General features: G+C 41.8%; 1 protein-coding gene and 1 pseudogene across 1 annotated transcript; one reads left to right on the top strand and one right to left on the bottom strand.

Moving 5' to 3' along the window:
• Positions 1–1590: 1590 nt before the first annotated feature.
• LOC115191604 (zinc finger protein RFP-like) lies at positions 1591–3052 on the bottom strand (annotated as a pseudogene).
• A 7492-nt stretch (positions 3053–10544) lies between these two features.
• LOC115191888 (E3 ubiquitin-protein ligase TRIM21-like) lies at positions 10545–12176 on the top strand. The gene has a single exon (XM_029749890.1). It carries the CDS (start codon positions 10545–10547, stop codon positions 12174–12176), a length of 1632 nt encoding a protein of 543 aa, XP_029605750.1.
• Positions 12177–20324: the final 8148 nt, after the last annotated feature.

Raw genomic sequence — 20324 nt, 5'->3', positions numbered from 1 at the left:
TGCAGCTGTTTCCATTGATCTCCCAGTATCCGTTATCTTCTGGGTGGTCCTGGAGCTCAACCGTATTCCTGGTTTCACTGATAACATGGAACTTCTGCTCACCTGTTTAGACAAAGCATATGTACACTGTAGCAAAACTACTTTATACGGTAATTTGGGGTATTATCAACAGTAAAATACTCCGTTTTACTGTAGCATACTGTAATTTATGGGCCATTGTGGGAAAATGGTGTGGGCGGGGAAATAATTGCTCTATTTTGAGTGGTACTGTAATTCCAACCCACAGAATACAGTACCCGTACTGTATCATTGGGAGTGCCAAAAATGGTATTGTTGTTTCTGGCTTATTAACATATTTTGAGGCGTACTTTGTAAGAGGCTATATTGCATCTGTGAGTGAGAATGCTGTACCAATTTAAGTCCTATGTGGTTATAGTGCCCCATCAATTTAAAATGTATAGGGGACAGATTGGAGTGGGGCAAGTCTTAAACCTTAAATGGTTGCACATTTTGCCATGTCCTTTTGCTCTGTTTTCCCCTGTAGTCGCTTACAGTTTGGAAGCTTCCTGAAGTGCAAGTGTTATAAGACACCGAATATTCATTAATATGCTGTAATGTGTAAACACTTTACCTAGCAGCCAACCTGCTAGCACCAATCCCTTGTAATTACAGTAAACCATTTTTTTCATTCATTACGATTACGCTAGTATTCACTTTTTTAACAGTATAATAAATATTACAGTATTGTACTGTCATTACACAGTACTTGCTTTGATACTGTATTTATATTACAGAATTTGACTTGCCACAGCTGCCTGTAAGTTACTGTCAATTTCTCAGCAACCCCTTTACAGTGTAAATTAACTCACCAACATGCTTTAAAGGGGCAATCTGCCGTTTCTACATCAATTGTTAGACTTTTAAATTCATTATAAATACCCATTCATTCTTGAAGAATATAACTCGTAAATGCCTCGTGAGTTTAGTTCAACTGTCGTACCTGATCAGAACCCAGAATATATTTTTTACTCCATTGTTTGTAAATAATGTTATCAAAAACAAACACTGTATAGCCTCAACATGGTTAACGGTTAGATTCAGTCCACTTTGATATCTTGATAATATGCGGTTCTTTAAAGGACTTCGTCACATTCACACACATCCACAACCAGTTCAAAGGCTGAGTATGGCCTTTATCATCAGATTCACTTGGAGAGAGAATAAGATAAAAACTGAGAAATAGGAATATCACTTTAAAGGATAATCTTCCTCTGTAAAATAAATATGGGTAAATTACATGAATAATAAAGCAGCACGACTTGTATTACTCACTATATTTAAGTTAATTCCAGTTGATAGTCTTCATTTTCAGTAAATACAAACATTTACTATCCATGTTAAGATGTACAGAACAGATTACCTTTTAATTTGATGATACAATTTCAGAGGACATCAGTGGATATGCTAACCATATGACATGTCAACCTGATTAAATGAACTAATTCGTAAACATATTGATACATGTAATGATTTGTAAATGTGCATTTTAAAATACCTGTTAGGAAAAACTGTTTGCTTTCCGTAGTTTAATCAGTGTGTGTGATTGACAGGAGAGATGATGAGAGGGGCTGAGTTTTGACCATTATAAGAAAGGCTGAAGTGTGGATAGAGTTTCTCTGTAAAGGCGCAACCAGTGAAAGAGTAGATATGAGACTTGGCCTCCACATCATAAAAGGAGACCTGACCCTCCTCATAGTCCACAAACACCCCCACCTTCTGGGGCTTCTTTCTCAGGTAGAGGAGGATAGAGTGGGAGGTAAAGGCATGGTACACATTCCCATCCCTTAGTATCACAGTCCAAAGTCCATGTTCAGGGCTCAATGTGATAAACCCCTCTCTGGCCACTCCTAAATTCCATCTAGTCTTCCCCTTATCCGTCACCTCATAGTAAAATCTTCCCGAGGAGAAGCCATCCTTTCCACGGACAAATCGATGACGGTCAAATCTTTTTGGATTCGGAGGAAGATTACTTGGTGTGTCTCCACATCTTAGTTGTTTCCCATCTTCAGACAGGATGAGTTCAGGATGTGATGTATCAGGGTCCAGAGTCACATCCACTGCATACTGCTGAATCCTCTTCAGTTTGACTTCAGGCAGCTTCTCCGTCTCTTTATTCAGTTTCTCCTCCAGCTGAGACACTGCTTTCCTAACAGTCCCCACACACAGATCACTGTGAACACTGATCTCAGACCAGTCCTTGGTGGGTTGAGGTGTGCACACTATGGATGGGAAGCTCTGGAGAAGTTGGAGGTGGTTTTCAGTGTGTGAGAGCTGCTTCAGATCAGTGCTTCTCCTCTTTAGCTCAGTGATTTCCTGCTCCAGCTCTTTAATGAACCCTTCAGCCTGCCTCTCTACTGCTTTCTGCTTCTCCTCAATCACCTCAATGAGCTCAGCCTGGCTTTTCTCAATGGAGAGCGCCAGAGCAGTGAAGACATGCACGCTGTCTGCTATCTCCCTCTCTGTATCTCTCTTGCTGAGATCTACTGAGAGTCTGATGTCTTTAACCTTCTGCATTCGTTCCTGGATAGTCTGCTGCACTTTAGCCTCAGTTTTCCCCAGCTGAGCCTTCCTCTCTCCACACTCTTCCTCTATAGGGACAGTGTCATGAGTCTTGTGGTCTCCCTCAGTGCAGAACTGACACACACATCTGGTCAGTCCTACAGAACAGCTTCAGGAGTCTGTCATGTTTCTTACACATCCGGTCTTCCAGGTTCTCCACAGGGTCGATCAGTTTGTGTCTCTTTAAGGGTGGGGCTATCTGAGTCGCCTGCTGGGATCCGATCCGTTGTCCTGGGTGGTGGAACAAACAGAGGATCGAGAAAGTCGTATTCCTGGTCGTAATGTTGGTAAGTTGACTTTGCTCTTATATCCAATAGTTCCTCCCGGCTGTATGTAATGACAATTAATATTTCCTGGGGTAACAGTGTAAGAAATAATACAATTAAAACAAAATACTGCATAGTTTCCTACGAATGGGAAGCGAGGCGGCCATCTCTGTCTGCGCAGCACGCCTTTCTACTGACTCTGAAAAACACCAAAAGAAAGATGCCCAGTGTCCCTGCTCATCTGTGTGAACGTGCCTTAGTTATGCTGCAAGGAGGCAAGAGGACTGCAGATGTTCCTAGGTTAGCAACCTAGGAAGAAACCTAGAGAGGAATGAGGTTCTGAGGGGTGGCGACTCCTCTTCTGGCTGAGCCGGGTGGAGATTATAACAGTACATGACCAAGATGTTCAAACGTTCATAGATAACCAGCAGGTTCAAATAATAATAATCACAGTGGTTGTAGAGGGTGCAACAGATCAGCACCTCAGGAGTAAATGTCAGTTGGCTTTTCATAGCCAAGCATTCAGAGTTAGAGACAGCAGGTGCGGTAGTAAGAGTCGAAAACAGCAGGTCCATGACAATGTAGCACATCCGGTGAACAGGTCAAGGTTCCATAGCCACAGGCAGAACTGTTGAAAGCAGCACGACCAGGTTGATTGGGGACAGCAAGGAGTCATCAGGCCAGGTAGTCCTGAGGCATGTTCCCAGGGCTCAGGTCCTCTGAGAGGGGAGGGAGAGGGAGAGAGAGAGAATTAGAGGGAGCATACTTAACTTCACACACGACACCGGATAAGACAGGAGAAATATTCCAGATATAACAGACTGACCCTAACCCCCGACACATAAACTTTTGCAGCATAAATACCGAAGGCTGAGACAGGAGGGGTCGGGAGACACTGTGGCCCCATCCAACGATACCCCCGGACAGGGCCAACCAGGCAGGATATAACCCCACCCACTTGAGGGATATCTTCAACCACAACTTACTACCCTGAGACAAGACTGAATATAGCCCACGAAGATCTCCCCCATGGCATGAACCCGAGGGGGGCGCCAACCTGGACAGAAAGATCACGTCATTGACTCAACCCACTCAAGTGACGCACCCCTCCTAGGGACGGCATGGAAGAGCACCAGTAAGCCAGTGACACATCCCCCGTAATAGGGTTAGAGGCAGAGAATCCAAGTGGAGAGAGGGGTTACCGACCGCAAGGGCGGTTCGTCGCTCCAGTGCCTGGCCGTTCACCTTCACACCCCTGGGCCAAACTATACTCAATCATAGGACCTACTGAAGATATGAGTCTTCAATGAAGACTTAAAGGTCGAGACCGAGTCTGCATCTCTCACATGGATAGGCAGACCATTCCATAAAAATGGAGCTCTATAAGAGAAAGCCCTGCCTCCAGCTGTTTGCTTAGAAATTCTAGGGACAGTAAGGAGGCCTGCGTCTTGTGACCGTACGTGTAGGTATGTACGGCAGGACCAAATCGGAGTGATAGGTAGGAGCAAGCCCATATAATGCTTTGTAGGTTAGCAGTAAAACCTTGAAATCACCTCTTGCCTTAACAGGAAGCCAGTGTAGAGAGGTTAGTACTGGAGTAGTATGATAAAAAAATGTGGTTCTGGTCAAGATTCTAGCAGCTGTGTTTAGCACTAACTGAAGTTTATTTAAATAGAGCATTGCTGTAGTCTAATCTAGAAGTGACAAAAGCATGGATTAACTTTTCTGCGTAATTTTTGGACAGACAGTTTCAGATTTTTTAAATGTTACGTAGATGGAAAAAAGCTGTCTTTGAAATAGTCAAGATATGTTCGTCAAAAGAGAGATCAGGGTCCAGAGTAACGGCGAGGTCCTTTGCAGTTTTATTTGAGACGACTGTACAACCATCAAGATTAATTGTCAGATCCGACAGAAGCAACAAAATCTCACACTCAATATGGACAAAAAGTATTTTAGCAGATTTCATGCGTTTTTGTGTGGTTTAATTCATGTGAAAAGACCCCAAAAATTGTGCGACTTCATACGTAGGAAAAGACACATTTTTGTGTGACTTCATTCATAGGAAAATACATTTTTGGGGGGCAAACTTCGGAACAATCTTTTGAAAGTTATTAAAGCAATGCATGATGGGCAATGGTGTTCTACACTGCCTTTTTTTTATGTCCCACAATTATTTATATAAAAAAACTAAATGTGTTAACATCCCAATATTGCTAATCAACCAAGTTGTCACCGAATTAATGATAATATAATAGTAGCCGTACGTAGTTTTTATTATTATTAATGGCAATACTGTTTTCTTTTGTATGAATTATTTTTTATCAAATCTTTGTTTCTAGTTGTCATGCATTCATTATCTTTAACTGGTTAAATGTTTGTAGTTAGTATGTTTCAGTAATGATTAAGATGGCTAAATAGTCGTACATCTCTGCTTGATTTAGCTTCAGGTATATTTGGCATTTTTATACATAATCAGTTTTTCTACTGAAGACAGCAATAATTAATCAACACACTACTGTAAATAAATGGACACTACCTGTTATAAAATGGAAATTGCTTTCCGTAAATAAAAGATGAGAAATGCTCAGTCTGAAGCCATTCGGCTATGGGCTTCACAGCCCTGTAATAATTATACAAGTTATATCAGCTAAAAAAGGGTTTATTTACGACCTATGGGGAATAAGAGGTTGGGAATAGTGGTATAGGAGAGTCTGAAATCAATTAAATACCCTCGAACCTAAGCTATGTTCAATGTCAGCAGCAATTTCCAGAGAGAAATGCTCAGTCTGAAGCCATTCGGCTATGGGCTTCACAGCCCTATAATAATTCTACAAGTTATATCAGCTAAAAAAGGGTTTATTTACGACCTATGGGGAATAAGAGGTTGGGAATAGTGGTATAGGAGAGTCTGAAATCAATTAAATACCCTCGAACCTAAGCTATGTTCAATGTCAGCAGCAATTTCCAGAGAGAAATGCTCAGTCTGAAGACATTCGACTATGGGCTTCACAGCCCTATAATAATTCTACAAGTTATATCAGCTAAAAAAGGGTTTATTTACGACCTATGGGGAATAAGAGGTTGGGAATAGTGGTATAGGAGAGTCTGAAATCAATTAAATACCCTCAACCCTATGCTGTGTTCAATGTCAGCAGCAATTTCCAGAGAGAAATGCTCAGTCTGAAGACATTCGACTATGGGCTTCACAGCCCTATAACAATGATACAAGTTATATCCCCTTAAAAAGGGTTTAATTACAACCTCTGGGGTATAACATGTTGGGCAAAGTGGTTTAGGAGAGTCTGACATGTAAAACCTAACTTGAGTTCAGTCTTCACCAATGAGAACCAAGAGGGGCCTAGCTTCGTCCTTCATGACTGGGAAAGGCCTCGATTCAAGGTCGTACAAAATCCTACATCCATTTCATTAGATGGATCAACAGAGATTAATATTACTGGTTTGCATCCTAAAAAAGGATAGTTGCATTCTGCTGCATTATGTAAATTAGACAGAAACAGAGGTTTTTCTTCTGAATAACAGGTCAGGGCATAGCACTTTCAGACTGCTTCTCACCTCTAGATCACGTAATGGGACGGGAGCTAGACAATTTAAAAGTTGTTCCTAAGTTTTCCCCAAAACAATGTATTTTCCTATGATTGACGTAGCACAAAACTGTGTGTATTTTCCTACGAATGAAGTGGCACAAATAAATTGTCACACGAATTAAGCCGCACAAAAACGCAGGAAAATGCACAAAATCTGCTGAAATACTTTTTGTACATATTTGCACGAATTGAGTGTGAGTTTTGATGCCACGTCTCCTCTGAAATATTATAATGAAATTAAAATGAAAACCTTTCTTTACATCGTAATATACTGATTTCACAAAACATTAGGACCCACCCCCCCTGTTGAGCGTGAAAAACCCAGCAACATTGCAGTTCTTAGCACACTCAAACCGGTGCGCCTGGCAGCTACTACCATACCCTGTTCAAAGGCACAGAAATCTTGAATCTTTCCCATTCACCCTCTGAATGGCACATGTACACAATCCATGTCTCAAGGCTTAAAAATCATTTTTTAACATGTCTCCTCCCCTTCATCCACAGTGATTGAAGTGGATTTGATAAGTGATATCAATAAGGGATCATAGCTTTTCATCGACCCACAATGCTGACCATCTTTGACAGAAGGAAAACTATCCCTCAAATGGGAGCTAAACCAAAAAAACTACTTCTCTGGTTGAAAGCGGCCTACGTGGCATTTATTAGTATTCCAAAATTGACTACCAAGGGTACATAGGATAATTTGTCATAAAGTCAGTATCTTTCAAAACAGAGATTTGCGAGATTCTGTGAAATGTATGACGTTCCTTGGAAATGTGAGGATTGAGTATGATTTCAATCATGCCCAGTCATGCCCACTTGGCCTCTAACACGGGATGGTAATTTCTAGGGAGAATTGTAACAAGGGAAGGGTGAATGGAAGAAAAGGTGCGCTGAGTGTGCTCTATTTAATCGTAGCATCAGAGTCAACCTACAGCCTGCCCATTTCCTTACAGACAGCAGAATTAACCATTGGCATGCGTGCCTCAGACTTGTTTACAATCATACAAGACATGGTCGCCAATGTAATGTTGAAAGAACCAGACTTGTTCATTATAAAATGCTTAGGTTTTTCCATCTCAAACATCCTCACATTTGTGAGATAACGTTAGCATCACAAACACAACTGTCATCAAAGCTACTCTAGAAAGGAGGAAATGCATAATGCGATTTGGGATTCTTGAACATTCACGTTGTCATGCTGCGTCACTTCATTCAACTCAAATGAAATTAAAAAGTAATCCAAGTTATTTTGCTTTAATTATTAATATCATTTAGGTCTAATGCTGACCTTTGACAGAAAGTGATACTATTTTTCTCTCCTAACTATTATTCTCTCTCAAAGGGAAGCTAATGATATGGCACATCCTTAGCCTTTGAGATGGTTGTGGATGTAGGTGAATGTGATAAAGGAGGTACTTTTCCTTTGAGCTGGTTGTGGATCTAAGTAAGGACGGCCACGTACCCAGGTGGTAGTGGGCCAGTCGCAGCATAGAGGACAGGATGGGGGTCAGGGTCAGCGGGGATTTATTCCTGATATCCACCACAGGGTAGAGGAAAATGAAGTTAGGAAATAGTCAAACTGATACAGGACAGACCTGGATTCCAATAGTATTTGTTTTCTTTCAGATACTTTGACCATTTGATTGAGCCTGTATATGGAGTGCCAGACATTGACATTTAAACATTATATTTCTATGGTGCCAGATTGGTGGGGTTGTACTTTTGGGACTATTCTATTGGTTATAATGCACCAGGGAAGCTCAATCAAGTGCAGCTAACGTACTAGACAGAATACAAAATACACTTTGAACCCTGGTCTGATACAGGGAAATTTCCATTTCAACACATCATAATTACAAGCATTTAATTTAATTCAATACTTTATTGTTGGGTAAATATACATTATTGTTTTTATATTTGGGTGTATTGTTTTATTGTTTCTCCCTCTTAGTGGATATCTTAGTGACATACAGACACAAACCCATGTTCAAGATTGAACTGATTCTCTCTTGCCCCACAGATCTCACACAGACAAGAGGACCATGATTGTTTTCGTTTTCTTTTATTAATATGCAAAACAAAAGTATAACAATTCTGTTATATAACAAAAACTCATGAAGGGAATAGAGATACAGTCATAGGGAATCCTGTTTTCTATGCATAGAGTATTACAAACTCAGTAAGCAGTAATGACTCAATGTTGCCACAATTTAGGGATTGTCAGTTATGATCATGCATTGCCTCTGACATAAGACAACCTCAGTACTTGTAGGACCTGCATGTCATACATTAGAGTAATATAAAATGTTCTTATTAGAGTAAATGGATATTTCATATTTGATCCACCGTAGTAACATGATCCTATAAGCAGGCGTGGGAGAACACCTTGCACAATGGAGTTTTTTCAGACAGAGAAGTGCCTGTTAATCATCAAATGCCTTTCGGTTTCAGTCTCCTGGTTTGGTCAAACAAAAGTCCCTCCTCCTTGAGTCTACAACAATTAACAAATGGAGTGTTAAACTTTACTATTGTCTTCATCAGCATCATCATTTTGAGTACATGACTCTAGATTATGGAGGTAAATGAATGTATTCTCTGTTGGAAAAGTATTGTTAACTCACCATAGGCTTCATCACACGACCGTCTCCATCTGCCTCGGGCCAATCCCATCCCTCCATATTCTTACTGTTCTCTACGAACTCCTAAAGAGAGAGAAAGGGAGAAAGAAGAGACGGTGAATGTGTGTTGGATGTTGAGACAATAGCGGGCAAGTATCGTAAATGCTAACAAGGCGAGTTCAGTGTATTATGTGCATAAACCCTATTTACCATTTAGAAATGGATTAAAGTGGTATTCTGTAAAACCATTCAGGTACGTTAGACACTTCTTCAGGTACCACAAGCAGCAGATGCAGGATTTCAACAAGCACAGGCAGTTTCCTACAAACAGAAAATACATTCAGTTTTAGTTCTCCAACCATTTTCTGACTTGACTTGGTAGAATCGAAAGTGAGTATGTTTAAAGGAATAATCTGAAAATAATATTTTGTGCTCTTTATGTAGACCTTTCCTGAAGTCAAATGGCCTTGTGACCTCATGGGTGGAATGTTATTCATATGTTTCAACAAGCCTAAAATCCGGTGTTGCTATGTCAAACAGTTTTGTTGTATTTCAGTCTTCTGTGATGTATATAAAGTGTAATATTGGGATGTAAACTCAAAATGTATTACATTTCAACTCTATATCTGACATGGTATAAGTGTATTATTTTTGTTAAGCCCATAACCATGTGTGTGAGGTGTATACTTTCGTTTCAAAATAGATTTGTTAAAGACTAACAAGAAACACTCTGCGACCCTGATTTAGCCCACTGCAGTAAAAGGTTAATTAAGGATCAAATCTACCTAGACTGACAGTATTTGTTCATCCCCTGTGAATTCTATTGTAGTTGATGCCTTTAGAAAACCTTCATTACATCTGCAGTAATTCCTTCTTTTGTATCAAGAATGTATCAAAAATGAAAAGAGATCAGACATGTGAACAGTTAACTGTTCCAGAGCACAGATTAGCACTGGGTGGGGAGCATCATGTCAACGTCACTTTACTTAAGTGAAACTGAAGTGCATAGACATACTATATGTGCGCATTCAAGCAAACGGTCTCAAACTCTTCTGAAAAATCTGCTAAGACAGTCGTTTTTTTATACTACAGTTTATAGAACCAATAAATCTGAGAAAGCACCCCACACTCTGTCGCAAACACATAAATACAGGTGAGTAGATATTTACAAGGGCAGGTGAAGATAAATACTACTGTGTGAATTCTTGTATTTTAATGAATTCCTGTATTCTCTGTTTTTCTTTTCTCCTGTTTGACTACAGTACCTATGTTTAACTTTATTTTGTACTTAGACTAATTTATATTGTATGGTTAAACATCTTGAATCAACATTGCTTGGTGTCTCTAAATTCCGTGTTGACAATGATACTGAAATGATCAAGAGCTGAATAATTCCAGGGAATAATTCAGAGTTCCACCTTCTCTGTTTAGATATGGCTTCATCCTGCATTCTCCAATCTGAAGAGCAGTTCCTGTGCTCTATATGTCTGGATGTGTTCACTGAGCCAGTCACCACTTCATGTGGACACAACTTCTGCATTGCCTGTATCACAAAGTACTGGAAAAGCAAGGACCTGTGTCGATGTCCACTGTGTAATGAGAAGTTCTACAGACGACCTAAGCTTTGTGTCAACACAACTTTCAGAGAGGTTGTAGAGAATTTTAAAAAGATGAGAAACAGAGGTAAAGATGAGTCCCCTGCCAAACCTATAAAAGTGTCCTGTGATGTCTGCACTGGGACGAAGCGCAAGGCCCTGAAGTCCTGCCTGGTGTGTCTGGCTTCCTACTGTGAGACTCACCTGGATCCTCATCAGATAGCCCCACCCTTAAAGAGACACAAACTGATCGACCCTGTGAAGAACCTGGAAGACCGGATGTGTAAGAAGCATGGAAGACTCCTGGAGCTGTTCTGTAGGACTGACCAGACATGTGTGTGTCAGTTCTGCACTGAGGGAGACCACAAGACTCATGACACTGTCCCTATAGAGGAAGAGTGTGGAGAGAGGAAGGCTCAGCTGGGGAAAACTGAGGCAGAAGTGCGGCAGATTATCAATGGGCGACTGAAGAAGGTTAAAAAGATTAGACTCTCAGTAGATCTCAGCAAGAGAGATGCAGAGAGGGAGACAGCAAAGAGCGTGCAGGTCTTCACTGCTCTGGTGCGCTCCGTTAAGAAAAGCCAGGTTGAGCTTGTTCAGGTAATTAAGGAGAAGCAGAAAGCAGTAGAGAGGCAGGCTGAAGGGTTCATTAAAGAGCTGGAGCAGGAAATCACTGAGCTAAAGAGAAGAAGCACTGATCTGAAGCAGCTCCCACACACTGAGGACCACCTCCAACTTCTCCAGAACTACCCATCCCTAGTGTACAAACCTCCACCCACCAAGGTCTGGTCTGAGATCAGTGTTCACAGAGATCTGTGTGTGGGGACTGTGAGGAGAGCTGTGTCTCACCTGGAGGAGACACTGAATAAAGAGATGGAGAAGCTGCCTGAAGTCAAACTGAAGAGGATTCAGCGGTATGCAGTGGATGTGACTTTGGACCCTGATACAGCAAACCCCTGGCTCATCCTGTCTGAGGATGGGAAACAAGTAAAACATGGAGACACACCACAGAATCTTCTAGACAATCCAAAAAAGTTTGATTGTGATCCGTTTGTCCTCGGAAAGGATGGCTTCTCCTCAGGACGATTTTACTATGAGGTGACGGTTAAGGGGAAGGCTAGATGGAATTTAGGAGTGGCCAGAGAGTCCACTGACAGGAAGGGGATTATCACACTGAGACCTGAGGATGGACTCTGGACTGTGTCCCGAAGGGATGAGAATGTGTACCTTAACTGTACCTCCCCCCCTGTCATCCTCTCCCTGAGAAAGAAGCCCCGGAAGGTGGGGGTCTTTGTGGACTATGGGGAGGGTCTCGTCTCCTTTTATGATGTGGAGGCCAAGTCTCATATCTACTCTTTCACTGGCTGCACCTTTACAGAGAAACTCTTTCCATACTTCGGCCCCTCTGATAATGATGATGGTCATAACTCAGCCCCTCTCATCATTGCTCCTGTCAATCATACATACTGATTAAACAATGCAGTGGGAACAGTTAATTAAGTAATTACATTTACATATCATTAAATATATTTTGTCAGTTGACATGACATGTGATTAGAATTTCCATAGATATCCTCTGAAATCTCATAATGAAATTAAAATTGAAACTTCTTTACTTTTTAGGGACAGTGTGAATATTACTAGGGGAAGGGTGCCACAACATAGGAGAGGGTTGTCAAACCTTTTATATTTCTTTGGGTAGGGCACAGGGGAGGGTAGTGCGTTTTTGCCCTGGTTTACATTCGCCATTCTCATATTTTCTCTATAAACATTGGCTTGACTTACTTTTGATATTACCCTAATTAAGTTTAGAAACATTTGGGAAAGGTTTGGTATGGTGTGGCTATTAAGCTTTAGCTACTGCAGGCCTATGATATGAAGGCAGTGCACCCCTGTCACGTTGTAAAAATGATTGGAGACAGGCGCAGGAATACATGACACCTCAAGCCATTGTAAATCTTAAGGCAGCAGACAAATCCTTTGTCCTGTCAGTGGAGGATTGGAATGTATGGTTGGCCTATGGAGAACCTACCGCAGAACTGTAACATGGAATAAATGGACTTTGGTACATATTTTATCAGCCGAAATGATGGTAACAATGCTAGATGACATATGAAAATGAATGTTGTTTTTGTTATGTTATTAAAAGTTAAATGACGACGTTATAACGGAAAGATTGTAACTTGACAGGTTTTCATAATATGTACATACTGTGCGCTGTGTAGAAAATATCCAGATCAAAGAGAATATTTTTGTAACAATTAACTATTATTTAGTTGTCTAACGAGATCATAGAATATTGTGATACCTTGCCTCGTAACTAGATACGCCCCAGAGAACTTGCCATATAGACCAAAATGCCCCTTTGTGACCCGGGGGTATAAGAATCTACATACCACAATAAAACGGACCACAGCTGCAGCGTGATCTAAGATAGTCACAACCCCACAAACTCAACATGAGGAAAAGGACAAAGGAACCTCTTAACAATCAAGGCTACGGTTGATTACTGTATCTAAGAAAGGGGAATTCAAGAAGAACCAGCTAGTTATTCTCTTCAAATCATCGGTTGTCTACACGGCCCTTCTACCAAAGCTGGGAGCGTCGACACGGTTGATTATCCTCCGAATAAGACTACTCTCACAGAACGAGTGCAAGGAAACAGACAACCAACAGAAAGGACATTGTGACATCATGTGGACAATCAGAGACTTACACCCGGTAACGAAGGAGACACGGCCATCGGAAGAAAAGGGCTTCGGCCATCCTATCCCAGTAAGCGGAACTCGGTCCACGAAAATATACCCAAAAGAGACTTTCAACAAGTAAATACATTCATTATAATTCTGACCCATAAGAGCGGCAGTTCGGGGCAAGGTGTTAGGGCTAAACTAAGCAGGTTAAAAATGTATCCAAGTGTGCTTTTCTCTTGTTCGCTCTCTCTCTCTCTCTCTCTCTCTCTCTCTTTCTATTGGTGTTGGTCCGCTAGGGATCGGTTTCATTGTATTAAGTTCTAATCAATGGCCTAGACTGTTTGTGTATGTGTATCTTATATTATCATTTAGCTTGTTAGTAAATAAATAATCAACTTAATTTGTGTGGTACGGAATGATTTAGTGAGACCCGGGTTTGTGCAGATTTAAGAATTATGCGACGTTCAGAATGAGACTTAAGAGGAAATTAATTAATTGCCGGCTACTATGAAATCGATATTCTGATATTCTTTGAGTTAATTTGGGAAACGGTAACTCATTAAACAAACTTTTCTCATGGTGCCCCAGGTTACTGAGTTAATGGTTTCCTGATTAATCTAATCACGTAATTATAAACACAGTTAATTGTTTGATGAATATCTGTCGTCAGATTAATGACCAACGTTACGACGTGTATTTGAGCTTGTGTCCTCAATAGTGACAATATTCAGAAATGTATAATTATTTTTACCAGTTAGATTTGAACCTTTCTTGGAGTATGCAGCATTATTAGTCATTGTTTGTCCTCTCATGATAAATAATTACTGCTGTGACCACTGTGCTGGAAATGTATGTTTGTGCTTTTCTAATAACAAATGTGTTCATGCAAGTGACTGACTGAACAAATCCTCACTATCAGTAGCTTCAATTTGGCAATTTGAGAACGAAATATATCTCAGACTCAAGATCTCAGCTTAGAGAGAAGAAGCCTCGTAAGGTATTTGTCACGATGGCATAAATGGTTCGGGAGACAGGTACAGGAATGCGTAATAGGGTTTTTTATTCAGCCCAAATTACTGCGTGACGTGTAAAGGCACGGGGATGAAGACCAAACATACACATAACAAAACACAGGGTAGAAACCCAAAACAAAAGAGCGAGGGGTACCTCAAATAAAAACACACGCGCACAATGATTAACTGCGCAATCCACAATGGCACAAAAGCCAAAACACACAGCTCAGGTACTCACACGCACCGATGGACATTGTAACAATAATGGACGGCCCAATGGAAACCAAAGGGCACACTTATACAAGTACTAATCAGTGGAATAGGGGAGGTTGGTCATTGTTAGTGTATGTACACTACACATGGTTTCTGGTTAAATTTGTTTAAAATTGTTTATATTTGGGTATATTGTTTTATTTTTTCTCCCTCTTAGTGGATATCTTAGTGGCATACAGACACAAACCGATGTTCAAGATTGATCTGATCTGATCCTCTCTTGCCCCACAGCTCTCACAAAGACAAGAGGACATTGATTGTTTTTCTTTTCTTTTATTAAAATGCAAAAAAAGGTATAACAATTCTGTTATATATCAAACACTCATGAAGGGAATAGACATACAGTCATAGGGAATCCTGTTTTCTATGGATAGAGTTTTACAAGCTTAGTAAGCAGTAATGAGTCAATGTTGCCACAATTTAGGGATTGTCAGTTATGATCACACATTGCCTCTGACATGACAACTTCAGTACTTGTAGGACCTGCATGTCATACATTATAGTAATATAAAACATCCTCAGAGTAAGAGGCTCGTTCATATTTGATCCACCGTAGTAACATGATCCTGTTATCAGGCGTGGGACAAGATCTTGCACAAATTTAGAATAAAAAGAATGTCCATGCAAGAAGACTTTAAACAAGGTGTGATGGAGTTATTTCAGACAGAAAAGCACCTGTTAATCATCTGTTATGCTAGTCAGTTGTATTTGTCAAAACTGTATTAAAAAAGGAGCAACGCGGCACAAGTAGCAACCATGATCGTCATTACCACAATCTTAAAAAAATACATTTGTTGTACAAACACTTGTAGTGTACGGAAATAGTGCTTAATAACAGTGGTGACATGGAAAACATTTCAATAATCTAACAATACTCTCACCCACAAGAAGCTAAACAAAACATACTTTACAACCTGTAAACTAGAACCAAACTACACTAACAGTATTTTTGAATGAAGTACTTTTGTGATATAAAAAGGTGTATCAAAAAGGCATTTTGCTTTCATGTAAAGTGTGCCATAAATGAATAAACAGGTTATCAAAAATATTGTAGTCTCTGTGACTGGAGTGATATCATGGTAAACCTGTTACACATGGATTTAACCTGTTATGGCTAGGGGGCAGTATTTGCACGGCCGGATAAAAAACGTACCCGATTTAATCTGATTATTACTCCTGCCCAGAAACTAGAATATGCATATAATTATTGGCTTTGGATAGAAAACACCCTAAAGTTTCTAAAACTGTTTGAATGGTGTCTGTGAGTATAACAGAACTCATATGGCAGGCAAAAACCTGAGAAGATTCTGTACAGGAAGTACCCTCTCTGACCATTCCTTGGGCTTCTTGGCTCTGTTTATTGAAAACTTAGGATCTTTGCTGTAACGTGACACTTCCTACGGCTCCCATAGGCTCTCAGAACCCGGGAAAAAGCTGAATGATGTAATTCCAGCCGCTGGCTGAAAAACATTAGCGCCTTTGGTAAGTGGTCTATCAGGGGACCATCAGACTGAGGCGCGTGCACGGGGCGACCTCATGTTTTTACTTTCTCTCTCTTTGAACTAAAACACAGATTCCCGGTCGGAATATTATCGCTTTTTTACGAGAAAAATGGCATAAAAATTGATTTTAAACAGCGGTTGACATGCTTCGAAGTACGGTAATGGAATATTTTGAATTTTTTTGTCTCGAAACGCGTCGGGCGCGTAACCCTTCGTCACCCTTGGATAGTGTCTTGAACGCACAAACAAAACGTCGCTATTTGGATATAACTATGGATTATTTTGAACCAAACCAACATTTGTTATTGAAGTAGAAGTCCTGGGAGTGAATTCTGACGAAGAACAGCAAAGGTAATAACATTTTTCTTATAGTAAATCTGACTTTGGTGAGGGCTAAACTTGGTGGGTGTCTAAATGGCTAGCCCTGTGATGCCGGGCTATCTACTTAGAATATTGCAAAATGTGCTTTCACCTGAAAAGCTATTTTAAAATCGGACATAGCGAGTGCATAGAGGAGTTCTGTATCTATAATTCTTTAAATAATTGTTATGTTTTTTGTGAACGTTTATCGTCAGTAATTTAGTAAATTCACCGGAAGTGTTCGGTGGGAATGCTAGTTCTGAACGTCACATGCTAATGTAAAAAGCTGTTTTTTGATATAAATATGAACTTGATTGAACAAAACATGCATGTATTGTATAACATAATGTCCTAGGCGTGTCATCTGATGAAGATCATCAAAGGTTAGTGCTGCATTTAGCTGTGGTTTTGTTTTTTGGGACATTATATGCTAGCTTGAAAAATGGGTGTCTGATTATTTCTGGCTGGGTACTCTGCTGACATAATCTAATGTTTTGCTTTCGCTGTAAAGCCTTTTTGAAATCGGACAGTGTGGTTAGATAAAGGAGAGTCTAAACATGGTGTCGGCTCGTGCACGCGCCTCCAGTCTCATTGTCCTCAGATCGACCATTATCCAAATGCGCTAATGTTTTTCAGCCATGGCCTGCAAAGCCACCATTCATCGTTCTGGCGCCTTCTGAGAGCCTATGGGAGCGTTAGAAAATGTCACGTTATGCCAGAAATCCCCTGTTTTGGTTAGAGATGATCAAGAAGGCCAAGAAGTAGTCAGAGAGAGCGCTTCCTGTTTGGAATCTTCTCAGGTTTTGGCCTGCCAAATGAGTTCTGTTATACTCACAGACAACATTCAAACAGTTTAGGGTGTTTTCTATCCATCAAACAATTATATGCATATTCTAGTTACTGGGCAGGAGTAGTAACCAGATTAAATCGGGTATGTTTTTTATCCGGCCGTGCAAATACTGCCCCCTATTCCCAACAGGTTAACAAACGAGGATCGAATGTCGTCAACCTTCTTTTCAAAATGGTTGACGAAGTCATCCGCAGAGAGGGAGGAGGGGGGGGGGAGGATTCAGGAGGGAGGAGAAGGTGGCAAAGAGCTTCCTAGGGTTAGAGGCAGATGCTTGGAATTTAGAGTGGTAGAAAGTGGCTTTAGCAGCAGAAACAGAGGAAGAGGAGGGAGTGAAAAGATGCCAGGTCCGCAGGGAGGCTAGTTTTCCTCCATTTCTGCTCGGCTGCCCGGAGCCCTGTTCTGTGAGCTCGCAATGAGTCGTCAAGCCACGGAGCAGGAGGGGAGGACCGAGCCAGCCGGGAGGATAGGGGACAGAGTCAAAGGATGCAGAAAGGGAGGAGAGGAGGGTTGAGGAAGCAGAATGAGGAGATTGGTTGGAGAAGGATTGAGCAGAGGGAAGAGATGATAGGATGGAAGAGGAGAGAGTAGCAGGAGAGAGAGAGCGAAGGTTGCGACGGCGCAATACCATCTGAGTAGGGGCAGAGTGAGTAGTGTTGGAGGAGAGCGAGAGGGAAAAGGATACAAGGTAGTGGTCAGAGACTTGGAGGGGAGTTGCAGTGAGATTATTAGAAGAACAGCATCTAGTAAAGACGAGGTCAAGCGTATTGCCTGCCTTGTGAGTAGGGGGGGACGGTGAGAGTATGAGGTCAAAAGAGGAGAGGAGTGGAAAGAAGGAGGCAGAGAGAAATGAGTCAAAGGTAGACGTAGGGAGGTTAAAGTCACCCAGAACTGTGAGGGGTGAGCCATCCTCAGGAAAGGAACTTATCAAGGCGTCAAGCTCATTGATGAACTCTCCAAGGGAACCTGGAGGGCGATAAATGATAAGGATGTTAAGCTTGAATGGGCTAGTGATTGTGGCAGCATGGAATTCAAAGGAGGAGATAGACAGATGGGTCAGGGGAGAAAGAGAGAATGTCCACATGGGAGAGGTGAGGATTCCAGTCCCGCCACCCTGCTGACCAGATGCTCTCGGGGTATGCGAGAACACATGGTCAGACGAGGGGAGAGCAGTAGGAGTAGCAGTGTTTTCTGTGGTAATCCATGTTTCCGTCAGCGCCAAGAAGTGAAGGGACTGGAGGGTAGCATAGGCTGAGATGAACTCTGCCTTGTTGGCCGCAGACCGGCAGTTCCAGAGGCTGCCGGAGACCTGGAGCTCCACGTGGGTCGTGCGCGCTGGGACCACCAGGTTAGAGTGGCAGCGGCCATGCGGTGTGAAGCGTTTGTGTGGCCTGTGCAGAGAGGAGAGAACAGGGATAGACAGACACATAGTTGACAGGCTACAGGAGAGGCTACGCTAATGCAAAGGAGATTGGAAAGAAAATTAACTAAACAACTGGGGAAGCGAGAGAGCAGGGCCTCCCTCACTAACCATTTGCTGAAACACTGAAATATAACTATTCCAACTTCCACTTCATTGACTGCAGCTCAGCATTCAACACCATAGTACCCACCAAGCTCATCATCAATCTCGAGGCCCTGGGTCTGAACCCCGCCCTGACCAACTGGATACTGGACTTCCTGACGGGTCGCCACCAGGTGGTGAATGTAGGCAACAACACCTCCTCTTCGCTGATCCTCAACACTGGGGCTCCACAAGAGTTCACCCATGACTGCGTGGCCACGCACGCCTCCAACTCAATCATCAAGTTTGCAGACGACACACAGTAGTAGGCTTGATTACCAACAACGATGAGACAGCCTACAGGGAGGAGGTGAGGGCTCTGGGAGTGTGGTGTCAGGAAAATAACCTCTCACTCAACATCATCAAAACTAAGGAGATGATCGTGGACTTCAGAAAACAGCAGAGGGAGCACCCCCTTATCCACGTCGATGGGACCGCAGTGGAGAAGGTGGAAAGCTTCAAGTTCCTTGGCATACACATCGCTGACAAACTGAAATGGTCCACCCACACAGACAGTGTGGTGAAGAAGGCACAACAGCGCCTCTTCAACCTCAGAAGGCTAAATAAATTTGGCTTAACACCTAAAACCCTCACAAACCTTTACAGATGCACAATTGAGAGCATCCTGTCGGGCTGTGTCACCACCTGGTACGGCAACTGCAGCGCCCACAACCGCAAAGCTGTCCAGAGGGAGGGGCGGTCTGCCCAACACATTACCGGGGGCAAACTTCCCGCCCTCCTGGACACCTACAGCCCCCGATGCCATAGGAAGGCCAAAAAGATCATCAAGGACATCAACCACCCAAGCCACTGCCTGTTCACCCTGCTATCATTCAGAAGGCGAGGCTAGTACAGGTGCACAAAGCTGGGACCGAGAGACTGATAGAAGCTGTTTATCTCAAGGCCATCAGACTGCTAATCAGCCATTACTAGCACATCAGCAATGGCTAGAGCTGCCTATAGACAGATTAGGAATCACTGGCCACTTTTAGAAATGGATCACTAGCCACTTTAATAATGGTTCCATATTTAGCATTACTCATCTCATATGTATAAACTGCACTCCAAACTATTCTACGGTATCTTAGTCACATTTAAATTGTGTTTACATAATGCATCACCCATCTTATATGTTTATACTGTATTGTATTCTATACTACACCACTGACTGTTAAACAGCCATCTCCAGCACATCAAAGGCTGCTGCCTAATTAAGAATCACTGGCCACTTTAAGGAAATGTGTCATAGGCGTCATAAGGATTGGACCAAGGCGCAGCGGGTATAGTGCTCATCTTCTTAATTTATTTAAAGATAACACTTAAAAAATAAACAAAACGGCGAAACAGTTCCGTAAGGCAACACAGG

The sequence above is a fragment of the Salmo trutta genome, chromosome 4, assembly GCF_901001165.1.
Source record: "Salmo trutta chromosome 4, fSalTru1.1, whole genome shotgun sequence".
In the NCBI taxonomy this organism is placed as follows: domain Eukaryota; kingdom Metazoa; phylum Chordata; class Actinopteri; order Salmoniformes; family Salmonidae; genus Salmo; species Salmo trutta.
The sequence above is the reverse complement of the archived record's forward strand: the minus strand, read 5'-3'. Positions and strand labels throughout refer to the sequence as shown.

Excerpts from the sequence above, each read along its gene's own strand:
- LOC115191888 (XM_029749890.1), top strand. The coding sequence starts at position 10,545 with ATGGCTTCATCCTGCATTCTCCAATCTGAAGAGCAGTTCCTGTGCTCT.